The sequence below is a fragment of the Anas platyrhynchos genome, chromosome 2, assembly GCF_047663525.1.
Source record: "Anas platyrhynchos isolate ZD024472 breed Pekin duck chromosome 2, IASCAAS_PekinDuck_T2T, whole genome shotgun sequence".
NCBI lineage: Eukaryota > Metazoa > Chordata > Aves > Anseriformes > Anatidae > Anas > Anas platyrhynchos.
Window position 1 is genome coordinate 58986184 of NC_092588.1, and position 13708 is coordinate 58999891.

A 13708-nucleotide genomic window follows, 5' to 3' on the forward strand; every position below is an offset into this window, starting at 1 on the left:
AAATATTAAGTTTTAAACTTCAGATATTACTCAATGTTTAACGTCACAGAACTATAAAATAGCTCAGTTTGAAAGGGATGTGGGGACATCTCAAGTCCAGTGTCCTCTCAGTGCTGAGATCAGACAAGGCTTCTTTGGGCTTTGTGTGGTTGGATCACGGAAACCTACGAGGTGGAGATTACACAACTCTGGGGAATGTGTTCTGCTGCCTGACAATTCTCATGGTGAAAAAGCTTTTCCTATATGAAGCTGGAACTTATAAATTTCGAGATACATATTTTTCATGATTGTTCCTCCACTGTCTATGTTATTCTCTTCACATCAGCTCCATGCACAGTTACGCCAAATGTTCTGAAGCAAGATGTGCTTAACTTGAAGTTGTAAATGATGCAAGTTTTACTGTGACTCAGTATAAAGAGTAAAGATTATTATGTATTCTGATTGCCAGACTCTTCAGGAATCTTGTAGCTATGGGTGCAAAACAAAAATAATTAAAATCGAGTTTAATGCTCAACTGTTTCCCTTTATGGAAATAAATAAGCAGATTAACATTTCTTTTAGGGAAGTGTAAGTTACCTGAAGCAGCATTGATTAATAGTCTAAAGCCATGTATTGTGATGGTATTTTTAATAAAAACCTTTTTGTGACAATTCTTTGCTCAGTACTGAGTTGCTGTATATTTCTAATATGATGGGCTTTGTCACAGCTCTTAAAAGTTAATGCTGTTTTATTTTGATAGTAGTGTGTTCTGACAGCGTTTTTCGTGGTATTTGTCTTGGGAAATGAGTGTACCTAACCTGGAAGTGTGGAACAGATAAGAAATGAATAAAGGCCATATAAATATAAATAATCACTTTTGGTTAGTATACTTTTGCATACAATGCATTAAGATAGGTAGGTATTTGACTGTAATTCATTGCAACCATTTTGTAGCATCAGACTGAAACTCCTCTGAAATGTTTTGAATATTCCAATTAGATTTGCACCGACTGGTATTTTTAGCTTTCATAACTTTTCATAAATCCAGCGCCACTGTAATAACAATGTGATCATATGACTGCCTCTTCAGATAAGCATCCTGTAAAGCTTTTGGCTTTAAGTCTGTTCATTAGTAGTTCATGTTTGTGACTATATGTGTTTTTTGTCGCTTTAATATGAGGCATTCAAACTTAGTTTTGATTATTTTTATTAGGAGAAAAGGGACCATGGTACTTGCCAGATAGTAATCTAGTTGTCCTGACACTTCTTGTCAGGAGGCCTGTGTTTAATCAATCTGCATAGTTTTAAGGATTCAGAGATGAATTTGGGATGAAAGTTAATAAGCCAAAATTTTATTCTGGCTCTTCAATCTGTGTTAACATTTCATTCTCTTCCTGAATCTGATTAATGTTCTTCTGCTTTAAATCGCAGTGTTCCAAGTATTTCTGCTTACAGTCATCAAGCTTTGGAATTGCATTAACATCCTTCAGAGTCTTTTTATAGTTACAGATACCTGCCAGAAGACTTTCCAGAGGTGTCTGTAGTTAGGCTTTTTAAATGCACTGTACAGCAGATGGCACTGGAAGAGCACATCTGTGGGAGACTTCATTGGTGCCATAACTCTTATAAAATGCTAGTGAAGCTGTTGCAGTGCTAAGAGTTGTGATGAAATTCAGCAGCTCATTTTAATGTATTCCAGGAAGGAATGCATGCTGAGCTCTTCTGTTTCAGCTCTTATAGATGCAGACAATGAAAAATTTTATACTTGCAAGTACATGAGTGTATCTTATATTGAGGACTGTTTATAAAGTGTGTTTAAACACATTATGTAATGCAGAATCACTGTGTTTTTTTGTTGTCACTTCTTAAAGTATATGCAAAGGAGAGCATCTGGATTGATTGGATTATTTGACTTCACAGAATTTCTGCTTTTTCCTGTCTTAAATAAAAAAATATGTAAGAGATGTCGCAATGTACAGTGATTCCCATTTATATAAGACTTACTTAGAGGCTTGCTCTCACCTGTAGGTGTGTTCCGTTTGCTTCAGAGAACTTTAACCAGGACGGTCATTCACTATATTTTATGGTCTTTTCCTGGATGAATGGGCTGGACTTCTGTGTATATGCATATTATATCTGGTTTATATTTGACCCACAAGTTCTTATTATTCTTTATATGAAATGAAACACTACTTGTAACAAGCATTTAGATGGTCAGACATTTTGCTTGATTAAAAATACTGGCTGGTAAGGTAGGCTGACAGATACAGAACACTTTCTTCTCAAGCATACTCAGTAGTCACTCTCAAACTGCAACATTTACATTTCTGCATATATGCTGCCATAGAGATTTATCTGTTGAGTTTATTTTTGGATACTGGATACATTTGTAAGAACACATTTAGATACAGATAGACTAGTATGTGATAAAAACGCGTTCTTTCAAATGATTCATATTTTTGTCTAGTTATGGCTAAACCTAAAGAAATAGGTTCTTTTAGCCAATTTTTTAAACAGTTCTAAACCTCCAGAACCACTCCAATCAAAAAAATTGGTGAATTGGACAGCCATGTTCCCTCTCTAGTCAGCAATGTGATTGTTCTTTTATTTTCCCCTTGCTTAGAAGGCAGATTTGACTTTGTTTTTTACTTGCTTTTTCAGGGTTAGGAATTGCAAACAGTTTGATATATTTCCCACAAGGATGTGGGAGTGAGCGTATTTCATAAAATGGAAATAATTTCAATTTGTGGATGTCAGTCAGAAACAGTTTGAGAACAACGTGGATTTTAAAAGTGGGGTTAATGTGAGGCTTCCAAGACTTCTGATGTTGCATACACAAGGGCACTTCATCAAATGAAGACATCTGTGACTTAACTCCATCAGTTTAGGAACTGAATAAAATCCCAAAGTTATATATTTTTTTTTTTTACTCATATAACTAAATGAATGTATAAAATAAGATGAAAAGAGTACTGTAAATTGCAAAGATGCCAAAATCCAAGTGGTTTAGGAATAGAAGGTCAACAAGGCATTTCAAGTTTGCTTTTAATTGACATGTAACTCTATCTGCATATGTAGCTTTTTGTTAATTACTGTATGTTTATTAGTTCTGATACCCCAGCTTTCAGGCATACAAAAAATCTGAAATGTTCGGTGTATTTGTGGTGTTTTGACCCTGCTGGACAGCTGAACTCCTTCATACCGCTCTCTCACTCCCAAGGAGCAGGAGGAGAAAATGTGGTGGAAAAAAATCAAGGGCGGAGATAAGGAGAGGGAGATTGCTCACCAGTTACTGTCTTGAGCAAAACAGACTCAGTATAGGGAGTTCAGTGTAACTTATTGCCTACCACTAGCAGACTAGAGCAGTACGAAATCAAAATCCAACTAAAATCTTTCCTCCCCTCATCCACCCTCTTCTATCTCCTCCTCCTGAGCTGTGCAAGGAAATGGGGAATGGGGGCTGCGGTAGTCCCTAATGCTTTGTCTCAGCCGCACCTTCATGGTCACTTTTCTGCCCTTGCTCCAGCATGGGTCTCCAACACAGGGTCCATCCCCCAGGAGCAAACTGCTCCAGCACGGGTCCCCCATGGGCAGCAGCTCCCCCTCCAGACCCCCTGCTCCTGCGGGGGCTCCTCTCCACGGGCTGTAGCTCCGGCCCGGGGCCTGCTCCTGCGGGGGCTCTCCATGGGCCTCAGCCTCCTCCAGGCCACATCCACCTGCTCCACCGGGGGCTCCTCCACCCACGGGGGGGCTGCAGCGTGGAGGTCTGCTCCATGGGGGACCCATGGGCTGCTGGGGGACAGCCTGCTCCACCAGGGGCCGCAGGGGAACTGCTGCTGCCTGCCTGGAGCACCTCCTGCCCTCCTACTACAATGACCTTGGGGTCTGCAGGGCTGCTTCTCACGCCTCACTCTACCAGCTGCTGCTGTCCAGCAGTTTTTTTTTTTTTCCCATCCTTAAATCTGCTCTCTAGGAGGCCCAACCAGTGTTTCTCACAGGCTCAGCTGTGGCCAAGCAGCAGGTCCCTTTGGAGCTGACTGAAACTGTCAGCCCTTTTCTAATTTCTAACATGGGGCAGCTGCTGGATTCTTCTCACAGGGGCCACCCCTGCAGCCCGCTGCTACCAAAGCCTTGCCACTTAAACCCAATAAAGTATTCTACTCATGTTTGTTTTTCAGTACTTTCATAATTTCTAGTTCTTCCAAACATACGAAGCTCATATTAAACAGGTATTTTAAAACATGAAATTTCATGGTTCTGCATGTATCCATCTTAAGAAAATGAAAATTAGTGTCCTGCTCTCTGGAAATACGTATTCATATCACTATATTCCCTTTGAATTTTGTAACGGAAATGTTTTTTAAGGTATCAGGACTCCTCATAACCTAAGAGTTTTGTTACAATGTTGAAAATAAGTAGTAGTGAACTTCTAATAAAGTACTGGTCTTTTTTTTTTTTGTTTGTTTGTTTTTAATTTAAGATTCTATTGCTTTATAGCAAGGATTGATTCTTAGTTCCTTGTTTGTTTGTTTCCTAAACAAGCTTTTGTGATTTTTTTTTCTGGTGGCATGTAAATTAGTTTACAGGCAAAAAGGAAAACGTTTAGTACTCCCCATTGAAAGAAAGTAAAGGAGATGTAGTGCCGTTTAGCTTGGTAATCAAAAAGGAAGTGGGACGAACTGCAGATATTCCAAAGATGGACTAGGGGAATGTCAGAGGTTATGGCTGAGATGGAACAGGTTTCCGAAGCACAGTTGGTGGAGAGGACAAGGATACAAATCCACGTTAATCAAGCTTTTGTATTTCTGCAGTTTATGAGAACAGTGGTCAGCACCCTAGCAGCAGGCCTTTACTTTTTTTTTTTTTTTTTTCACAAGGTGTTTTGAAGTTCAGAATCCTTAGATTCCCTTCATTGTCTTTGTTTAGTTTTGGATATGATCCTTTAGCCTTTGTGTTCTTAAGGTCCACAGAAGTTGGGCTGGATCAGAATAGTAATCAGTGGACTGCTGCTTGAGTGTACTAATCATTTCCCTTACATTTTTTAACACAGTTTTTGAACAGTTACTTGAGAAAAAACACGTTCAGTTGATTAAAAATGTTTCTGTTCATTTTACTGTGTTCCTGTGTTGTGTGTATTGTGATATCATGAGAGAAGTGGGAAGTGCACATCTCTTGCTCTATCCCCCAGAGTGCAAATACCTTTTTTTCTTTTTTTTTTTTTTTTTTTTTTGAATGATTCTTGGTCTCTTCCAGCTTGCCATGCGTTGCCCAGAGGCAGGCTTACTGTTGCAGTTTGTTTTGTTTGTAAAGGTATTTCTGCCATGGAAGTAGAGAATAACTTCCCGCTCTCTTCTCTTTCCCTTGTTGTTCTTCTGTTGTTCTTCCCTTCTCTGTGCAGAGCTGCTTGCTTTGATAGGTCTGAGCAACACCAAAGAAAAACAAGCTGAAAAATCAAGTTCGGGGGGGGACAGAGGGGTACATGACTCTAGAAGATGCCAGGTTGTCTGGGATTTGTCCACGTAACCTTAGCAGAAGTACTAGAGAAAGAAAAACAGCGGTAGTATAACTAGGCAAGGGAAGCCAGTGATGTGGCTTCCTTCATGTCTAAAACAAAATTTGGAAATAATTTTTCTTTCATAGAGGTTTAGGAGGGGACTTCCATTGTTTGCTCTAAATAGATGTTATTTTGCTGTTTATTTCCCTCAGTTTTCTTTGACTAGAGTTAATTTTTTTATAATTATGTATGATAATCGCTCAGCTGTCCTGTGTAAAGAATGTATGACCATGGCTGATCACAGTTTTACCTGAACGTAGAAAACATGTTGGGTAGAGTATCTTAGTTTTATGTTTTCTAGTTATTTTTGTGGGGGCTTTTTTAGATGCCTTCTGAAAAAGAGGGGTGTTTCTTTGCTTGGAAATTTTGGATACGTGCATTAAATATATGTGCATGTGACGTGTGTGTATTAAAAATAGTATAGTAAAAGCTGAATAAATTGTGTAGATCAAGGCTCTAGTAGCACATTCACTTTTTAAGCCTCATTGATTTCCAAGTCAGCTCTCTATATTTACTTTTATTCGATGCTCATTACTTAAGTACTTCAGTTTTTGTTTTGTTTGGAGGAAAAAGAAAACACCCTTATGGGTAATTTTTCAAATATTTCTTTTGTGAAGTTAATTGTATTTTATTTGCTTCCAGGAAATGGCTCTTGAAGTTAAATGAGGCTGGATAAAACACGTAAATGAAGCAGAAGCTGCTCTGCATGTGTTAGGGCTATATCACCACGAGCACTGCTGATCAGCCAGACTTGGTAACTTGTCATAATGAAGAAAATTAGTCTCAAAACAATTCGCAAGTCCTTTAACTTAAATAAAAGTAAAGATGAAAGTGACTTTGTAGTGGTTCAGCAGCCATCGTTAAGTGAATTTGGAAAAGATGACTCCTTGTTTGGCAGCTGCTATGGTAAAGATTTGGCTAGCTGTGAAGTCAATAGTGAAGATGAAAAAGGAGGCAAAAATAGATCAAAAAGTGAAAGCTTAATGGGTACGTTAAAAAGGAGGCTTTCAGCAAAACAAAAGCAGAAAGGCAAAGGCAGCACACCATCTGTAAGCTCTGCAGATGATGACACCTTTTCTTCCTCATCTGCTCCAATAACCTTCAAAGATGTGCGAGCTCAAAGACCTCTGAGATCCACTTCCCTCCGTAATCACCATTACAGTCCAACTCCGTGGCCCCTTCGACCTACAAATTCAGAAGAGACTTGCATCAAAATGGAAGTCAAAGTCAAGGCTTTGGTCCATTCTTCTAATCCAAGCCCAGCACTGAATGGTGTTCGAAAGGACTTCCATGACTTGCAGTCAGATAACGTGTTCCAGGAACAAAACAATGCATTAAAAAATACGGAATCTCAGAATGGGGACTTGCATCTTCATATTGATGAACATGTGCCTGTAGTTATTGGATTAATGCCTCAGGACTACATTCAGTATACTGTGCCTTTAGATGAGGGAATGTATCCTTTGGAAGGATCACGTAGTTACTGTCTGGATAGTTCCTCACCCATGGAAGTTTCAACTGTTTCTTCTCAGGTGGGGGGAAACTCTTTCCATGAAGAAGAGAGTCAAGTGGATCAGGATGTAGTCGTTGCACCAGACATCTTTGTGGACCAGGCGGTGAATGGTTTGTTGATTGGTACCACAGGAGTCATGTTGCAAAGCCCAAGAGTTAATCACAGCGATGTCCCTCCACTCTCACCTTTGCTACCTCCAATGCAGAATAATCAAATCCAAAGGAACTTTAATGGATTGAATGGCACAGATGCCCATGTGGCTGAAAGTATGCGCTGCCATTTGAATTTTGATCCTAACACTGCCCCTGGAGTTGGAAGAGTTTATGATTCTGTACAGAACAGTGGCCCTATGGTTGTGACAAGTCTAACGGAAGAACTGAAAAAACTTGCAAAACAAGGGTGGTACTGGGGCCCCATTACGCGTTGGGAGGCAGAGGGAAAATTAGCTAATGTGCCTGATGGCTCGTTTCTTGTTCGAGATAGTTCTGATGATCGTTACCTTTTAAGTTTGAGTTTTCGTTCACATGGAAAAACACTTCACACTAGAATTGAACATTCAAACGGTAGGTTTAGCTTTTATGAACAACCAGATGTGGAGGGGCATACATCTATAGTTGATCTAATTGAACATTCAATCAGGGACTCTGAAAATGGAGCTTTCTGCTATTCGAGATCCCGATTGCCTGGATCTGCAACTTATCCAGTGAGACTAACAAATCCAGTATCTCGGTTTATGCAGGTGCGTTCTTTACAATACCTGTGTCGTTTTGTAATACGTCAGTACACCAGAATAGACCTGATTCAGAAACTGCCTTTGCCAAACAAAATGAAGGATTATTTACAGGAAAAGCACTACTGAAAGCTTATGGGAATCTTGCATCTTGCACTTTGGGAACAACAACAACAAAAAGAGATTGAATTACAGTTTACAGACTTTCATTATTATCAAAATCTTTTGCTGCCATAACAATTTCATTTTTTGTGTGTTAAAGAAAATTAATGCATTTGGATTTATGTTTGTTTTTGGGTTTTTGTGTATTTTGGGGGGCTTTTTTTTTTTTTGAAAAGAATGATCTCAAGTTTATTTTTAGAAGTGTGAAATAGCTATCTTTCATCAATGTGCAGATTAATCACAATGTGAATGATCAAATTCTCCTTAATTTCCCCCAAGTCCTTTGCTGCTATCCACTGTGATTTTTATGCATTGAAAGCACATTTCATGTGTATTCAACCATAAGTAAAAGTCAAATGAAACTTGTTGAATGGATTTTTTTTTCTTTAAAATAACCAGTTTGAAAAAGATGATCATGGATAAAAACATATAGGTATTCTAAACTAAAGAATTTACATCTATGCTAACAATGATTTCCTAGTATCCTAATTATAAATTTCTATAGAGATATGCCCTAATGTAGAATTTAAAGAGTTGTGGGATAAGAACATGGTTATGCAGCATATCTTTCAAAACAAACAAAGAAACCACAAAACCAACAAAAATAACTACAACAACAAAAGTAAAACAAAAACACCTTTCTCTTAAGCCTTGTATTGTCTGTACACTACTTTGTGTTTGAGAAGGTTGGTTCAGCTTTCTTATTGTCTCAGTATTTTGTCCTTCTAAAAATGGCCTTTAAAAGAGAAGTCTGTGAGAGTCAGTGCTTTGCACCTGTAAGAAAATTGCAGTATCATTGCAGCTACAGGATCAAGTCAAATATTACCATGCCATCAGTTAAATAAATGAACACCTGCCAGGTACTCTCTTTGTCATTTTCCTTCCTGCCTCCCCTTGAGAAGAAGAAGAAAAAGAAGGGAAAATTGAAAATAAATAAAAAGGGGGGAACAAAAACAAAACAAAAAAGCCTGAATTTGTAGGAAGACTCTAGGAATTATTATTATGGAAATACAAATTACTAAGCCATTTCAGGGATTGGGGAAAACTTCTAATAGGAGGATTTCTACAATTTATTCAAAATACTTGGGATTTCAGTATTTTCAATTTTTCTGCATTTTTCACTTCTGAAATGCAGCAATACACTAATGTCCTTTGGATCATTTATTCCTTTTTGGATCTTCTTTGGGGAGGAAGGAATAGGACTAATGATATTTTGGATGGAAGATGCTTAAAATGAATCTCCAATTCTCATAGTCTCTGAAATTATGGGGAAGAGAGGTTTGGATTGACTGTAGAAAGTGTTTCAGTTAACTGTTGTGAAATACGTTTTGACATATGAAATATTGAAACAAGTAAATGTTTATGATATCTGTCAAAGATTTTGGCATTTGAAAAGCTTACAGTTATTCTGACCTTCAGGAAAAAAAAAAAAAAGACTTTTATTTGGGAGTACAGGTAATATTTTCTTCATGCAAGGTTAATCCATGTCATTTTTTTTCCCCTCTCCATGATTCTGTCCCTTTTATGATTTACTAGTCGTTACTACCTTGCTAACTGGCATGGGAGGAAGGCTTACTCTGCCTTCTTCTGCCCCTGGATTTGTGTTTTAGAATGTCATCTTCCAAATCTGTGGTAGGAGCTTCTAGTTAGTAAACGTCAGTATAGAAAGGGCAGTTGATACAGCTTTCTTATTTAGGTCATTTTATTCTCTTTGCTTTTTATTTTCTAGCCTTTTGTCCCCTAAGTGAGTGTTAGTAACGAATACAGTATTGCTGCAAGGTGGTGCAATAGCACTACATCTTGGGTTGCCTGAATTGATAGACAAAATTTATATTTTTTTAATTTATTTTTTGACCATAATGTTTAGCAAAAAATAAAAAAAAAATCAAAGGTAGATAAAGGCTGCCTTTGCTTTTAAGGGAGGGAGAATAAGGATTTCTTTAGTCTGATAAAGTTTTAAACTTAAAAGAAAAAAAAAGTAGAACTGTCTATATATGTAATTTGTTGGCTCTGCCATTGAGATACATGTATGCAAGTGTGAATTCTGTTTTCTTTTTTCCCCTCTATTGACTCCACCCTCCCCACCCCCCCCCCCGCCCCGGTGAATCAGAATCACTAACTTTATTCAAAAAAGGCACAATAATCTATAGTATGGTACAGTGTTCTGATTCAGTCTGTGGGGAGGAAAATTAGAATCATTTTTATAGATTTCAGACTCATACTTGGAAGAAAACCTCTGGCATTTTCTTCACTTTAAAAATTCTTTCCCTGTACAAGCTGGAGGGCCTATGCATTCTACAGAATCTTTGAAAGATTACAGTATATTAAATATTTTCTTTGCTATTTAATACCATTATTGAATGCATTAAACTTATACTATGCCACTTGCATTAATTTAATTTAGCAGTTACTGTATTGAAACAAATATTTGAAGGTATAATATCCCAGTTTTATTGCTGAATTGAAAAACATGTAAGAACACATGCTAAATTTCTTGCCCATGCCTTTACAAATTTGTTTGTTCACTCATTACACGTTATTGCTTTTTGAAACTGTAGTTCAGCTATCTAGTTCTTGAATTGCCTTCCTTGCTGTGTTCTTCATTTGTGAACTTAATCAGGTCAACTTAGCATTGTCATCTCCCCCACCGCCCCCAGTAAAGCTTCCACAAAAGGAACACTTTAAAGTAGTGGAGGCCTAGGATGTGAGAACCATATAGCACTTTGATAAAAAATGGTGGTGATATTTCTACTAAGCTTGAAATACTTTAAATCAATAGTAAGTAGACAAAAATACTTATTTTTACAGGTTTCATTATTCAAAATCCCTCTGTATGTTTTATACTGAGGTAACTGGCCAGCCAGGAGAAAGAACCCGGAAAAAATGACTTTGAAAGCATTAAGGATACTTACAATTTCTTACAATAATGATTAATATAGAAGAAACACAGTAACGTTTAGTTATGAGACAATTTAGAAGTATTCAGAGAAAACATAAATGTTGTGTTAACTTTGGCTTCATAAAAATTAGTGAAACAAAGTGTCCTCAGTAAACAAAAAGGAAAGTAATTGAAGATATTTTGGGAACTTTTGGAAGTACATGTAGGTACACTAGGAAAAAAAACAAAAAGGAAAATAATTGAAGATATTCTGGGAGCCTTTGGAAGTAGATACACTAGGAAAAAAGTTAACTGACTATAATCCTTACAGAGTAGAAAAATGACTATTTAATCAGCACAACAGTTTAAGGGTTCAGAAGGTATGCTTTTTATACAATTAAATTGTGAAACAATGTTTTTCCAAATGAGACTTTGAAATAAAACTTTTTTGAGCATCTGAAATAATTGAAGTTATTGATAACATTTCTGTTTTACCAATTAATTTGAAAAGTAAAACAACACCTTTGGACATATAGAAATAAATTTGCACATTTTTTTTTTGTAGGTCAGTGTTATAAACAACTGAAAGTGATTTGTATTCTTTGATCTATTTGAAGGATATAGCACTTATCCTACTGTTGACATAGTGAATGCCATCTTTTGATAAAATTTTTTTCTGTCAGAAGGATCAGAAATGCAATTATTAGTTAAACTCTGTTCTCCGATGAGCTGACTTCACATATTTTTTAAAGCCAATTTCTTTCTATGAATATTGACTGCTGGGCTAAGTGCAGTAATCTGTGCAGTTTTTTCTTGTGATGCATTTCATCTGTGTGAATACTGGAATTATAACTTTAAAACAGCATACCAGCAATATATGGGCTATGATTGTTGAGAAGTATTTCTCTGTTACTGAACTTTCAATTTCTGAGCTAAGCTATGGATAAATTTCATTTCTTTCAATCTTTTTATGACTGCAAAGAATAAAAACTAAAAGCATTCTTTTTAAATAAAAAATGGACAAGATGGTAGTTCATAATATTGGAAATGTGGCATCAATGTGTCTGGAAAACTCTAAATTCTACAAAGATGATGAAAAATTCTTAAAGAATTTTCTGTGACTACGTGTTGGGTTAAAGAATTTTTATAGTGATGATGATGGAGTGCCATGAAGTTAATACTTGCAATCCAGATTGCTGTAGTTTACACTTTTCTCTGTTTCAGACCTGGTGTGTGCTATTTGTACTCAGCACGCCACAGAGTGAATTATCCAAAGTCCATTGATTTTAATGTGTTTTGATTTGTAAACAAAATTATAGTAATTTCTTGCACATTTTTGAAAAATAATTGTATAAGGATTTATGTATCTGCTTCTGGATACAGTGTGTAAATAAAAATTTCATTCACAAGAAGATTTGTGGAGTGTTCTATAACTGAATTAAGTTCTAAAACAAAACAAAACAAAACAAAACAAAAAAAAACATCACTGAAAGACAATGTAGAATTTGGGCATGTTACGTATAAATTTAGATTTTGTTGGTTATAATTTAAACTGTTCCATATGTTCTTACCCCAGTTGATTGACTTTTCAAAACAAACTATTTCTATATACTAATTGTATTAATGCTTACTTTACAAAGCAAGAAGAAAATTTGCCAGAACACAATTTTTAAAAGATCAGCATGTATAATGTAACTTTTTGATGTATTTTTTTCTTAAAAAACAAACAAACAAACAAACAACAAACAATATAGAATTCATAAAAGAAGTCTCCTTTTCCTCCAGATGTATGTCAAAGGTAATATTGCCTTCCTGTATGTTTTGAATTAGAATATAGTTCTTATTTAATTCCAAAATAAGAAATAATATATGGTGTTGATCTTCAAATATTCACTTGATGCTTTTTAGATTCTAAAACTTGATTCTTGGATTTTAAACAAGGAGTGACATTTTAAAATCCGAAAAATAATACAAATAAACCAGAAGATCAAGTGTTACGAATTTGTATGTTATGAAGGACTTTCACAGTTGCATATATGTTTTTAAAACAAACAAAAATACCGTGGTAGCAAGTAATTATTGTTCATATTGTCCACAGCTGGTAACGTACTTTTTGAGTATTCTGTCACTTAGGTCCTAAACCCAAATCCAGTAATAACCAGTTTTTGCCATCAAAGGGAAGACTGCCTTCTCCTTCTCCCTGCTCTTGGGGCCAGTGTTACAAGCTCAGTACAGTGTGTGATTGCTCCCTGTCAGGAAGATTGTTGGGATTCTGTTATTACTCCACACGTGCTCTTCTCTAATTTCATTCTATTGTTGACTCCAGTAAATTTGGCAAGAAAGAAACGCATTCTTAAATGTTTCACTGGTAAGTGCTGAAAGGTGAGTACGAGTTAATTTTACAGCTGCCTATCATGATCCAAGCAGGGCTGAAATGTTTATAGTTAATATGCCTGTAATGCTGTTTACTTCTGCTTCACGTTCAATCAGCTTAATAGCGGTAAGATTGAAAGAGAAATGCTAAAACACTGTGAGATGCAGAAAACTTGGTGTGTTATGTCTGATAATATAACAAGACCCAAAGGCAGAGCTTGGTGGGGCAGGAAGGTGAATTAAGTCATCCTCTGCAATCAAAAGAAGACCTCAGAGATTACAAAGCTGTAGAAAATGAGTAGAAATCCTTAATATTTAGGAAGTAATGTTCCATTACTTCCCTCCAGCACACACAATTTGCTTGCAGTCTATGCCTCAGACCTATTCCTTTTTTCCCTTTTCAAACTCTAAGCTTCAGCTAAGCATTTCAGCATCTCTTGCTGCATTATTAAGCACATCTTTGGCTTTCTTGTCAAGGTAGTATCTAATACTTCTGGTGAAAGCAATGCAAAACAGAGA

At 36.5% G+C, this 13708-nt stretch overlaps 1 protein-coding gene across 4 annotated transcripts in view; it reads left to right on the forward strand.

Annotated features, from left to right (window-relative positions):
• SOCS6 (suppressor of cytokine signaling 6) overlaps window positions 1-12228 on the forward strand; it is a 31263-nt gene extending 19035 nt beyond the window's left edge. For all 4 annotated transcript variants that reach the window (XM_027451904.3, XM_038174437.2, XM_072034813.1 and 1 more), the window contains one exon: window positions 6176-12228. In XM_027451904.3, coding sequence (XP_027307705.1) covers window positions 6301-7905 — 1605 coding nt within the window. In that variant the 5' untranslated portion in view covers window positions 6176-6300 and the 3' untranslated portion in view covers window positions 7906-12228. The remainder of the gene's footprint in view (window positions 1-6175) is intronic.
• Window positions 12229-13708: the final 1480 nt, after the last annotated feature.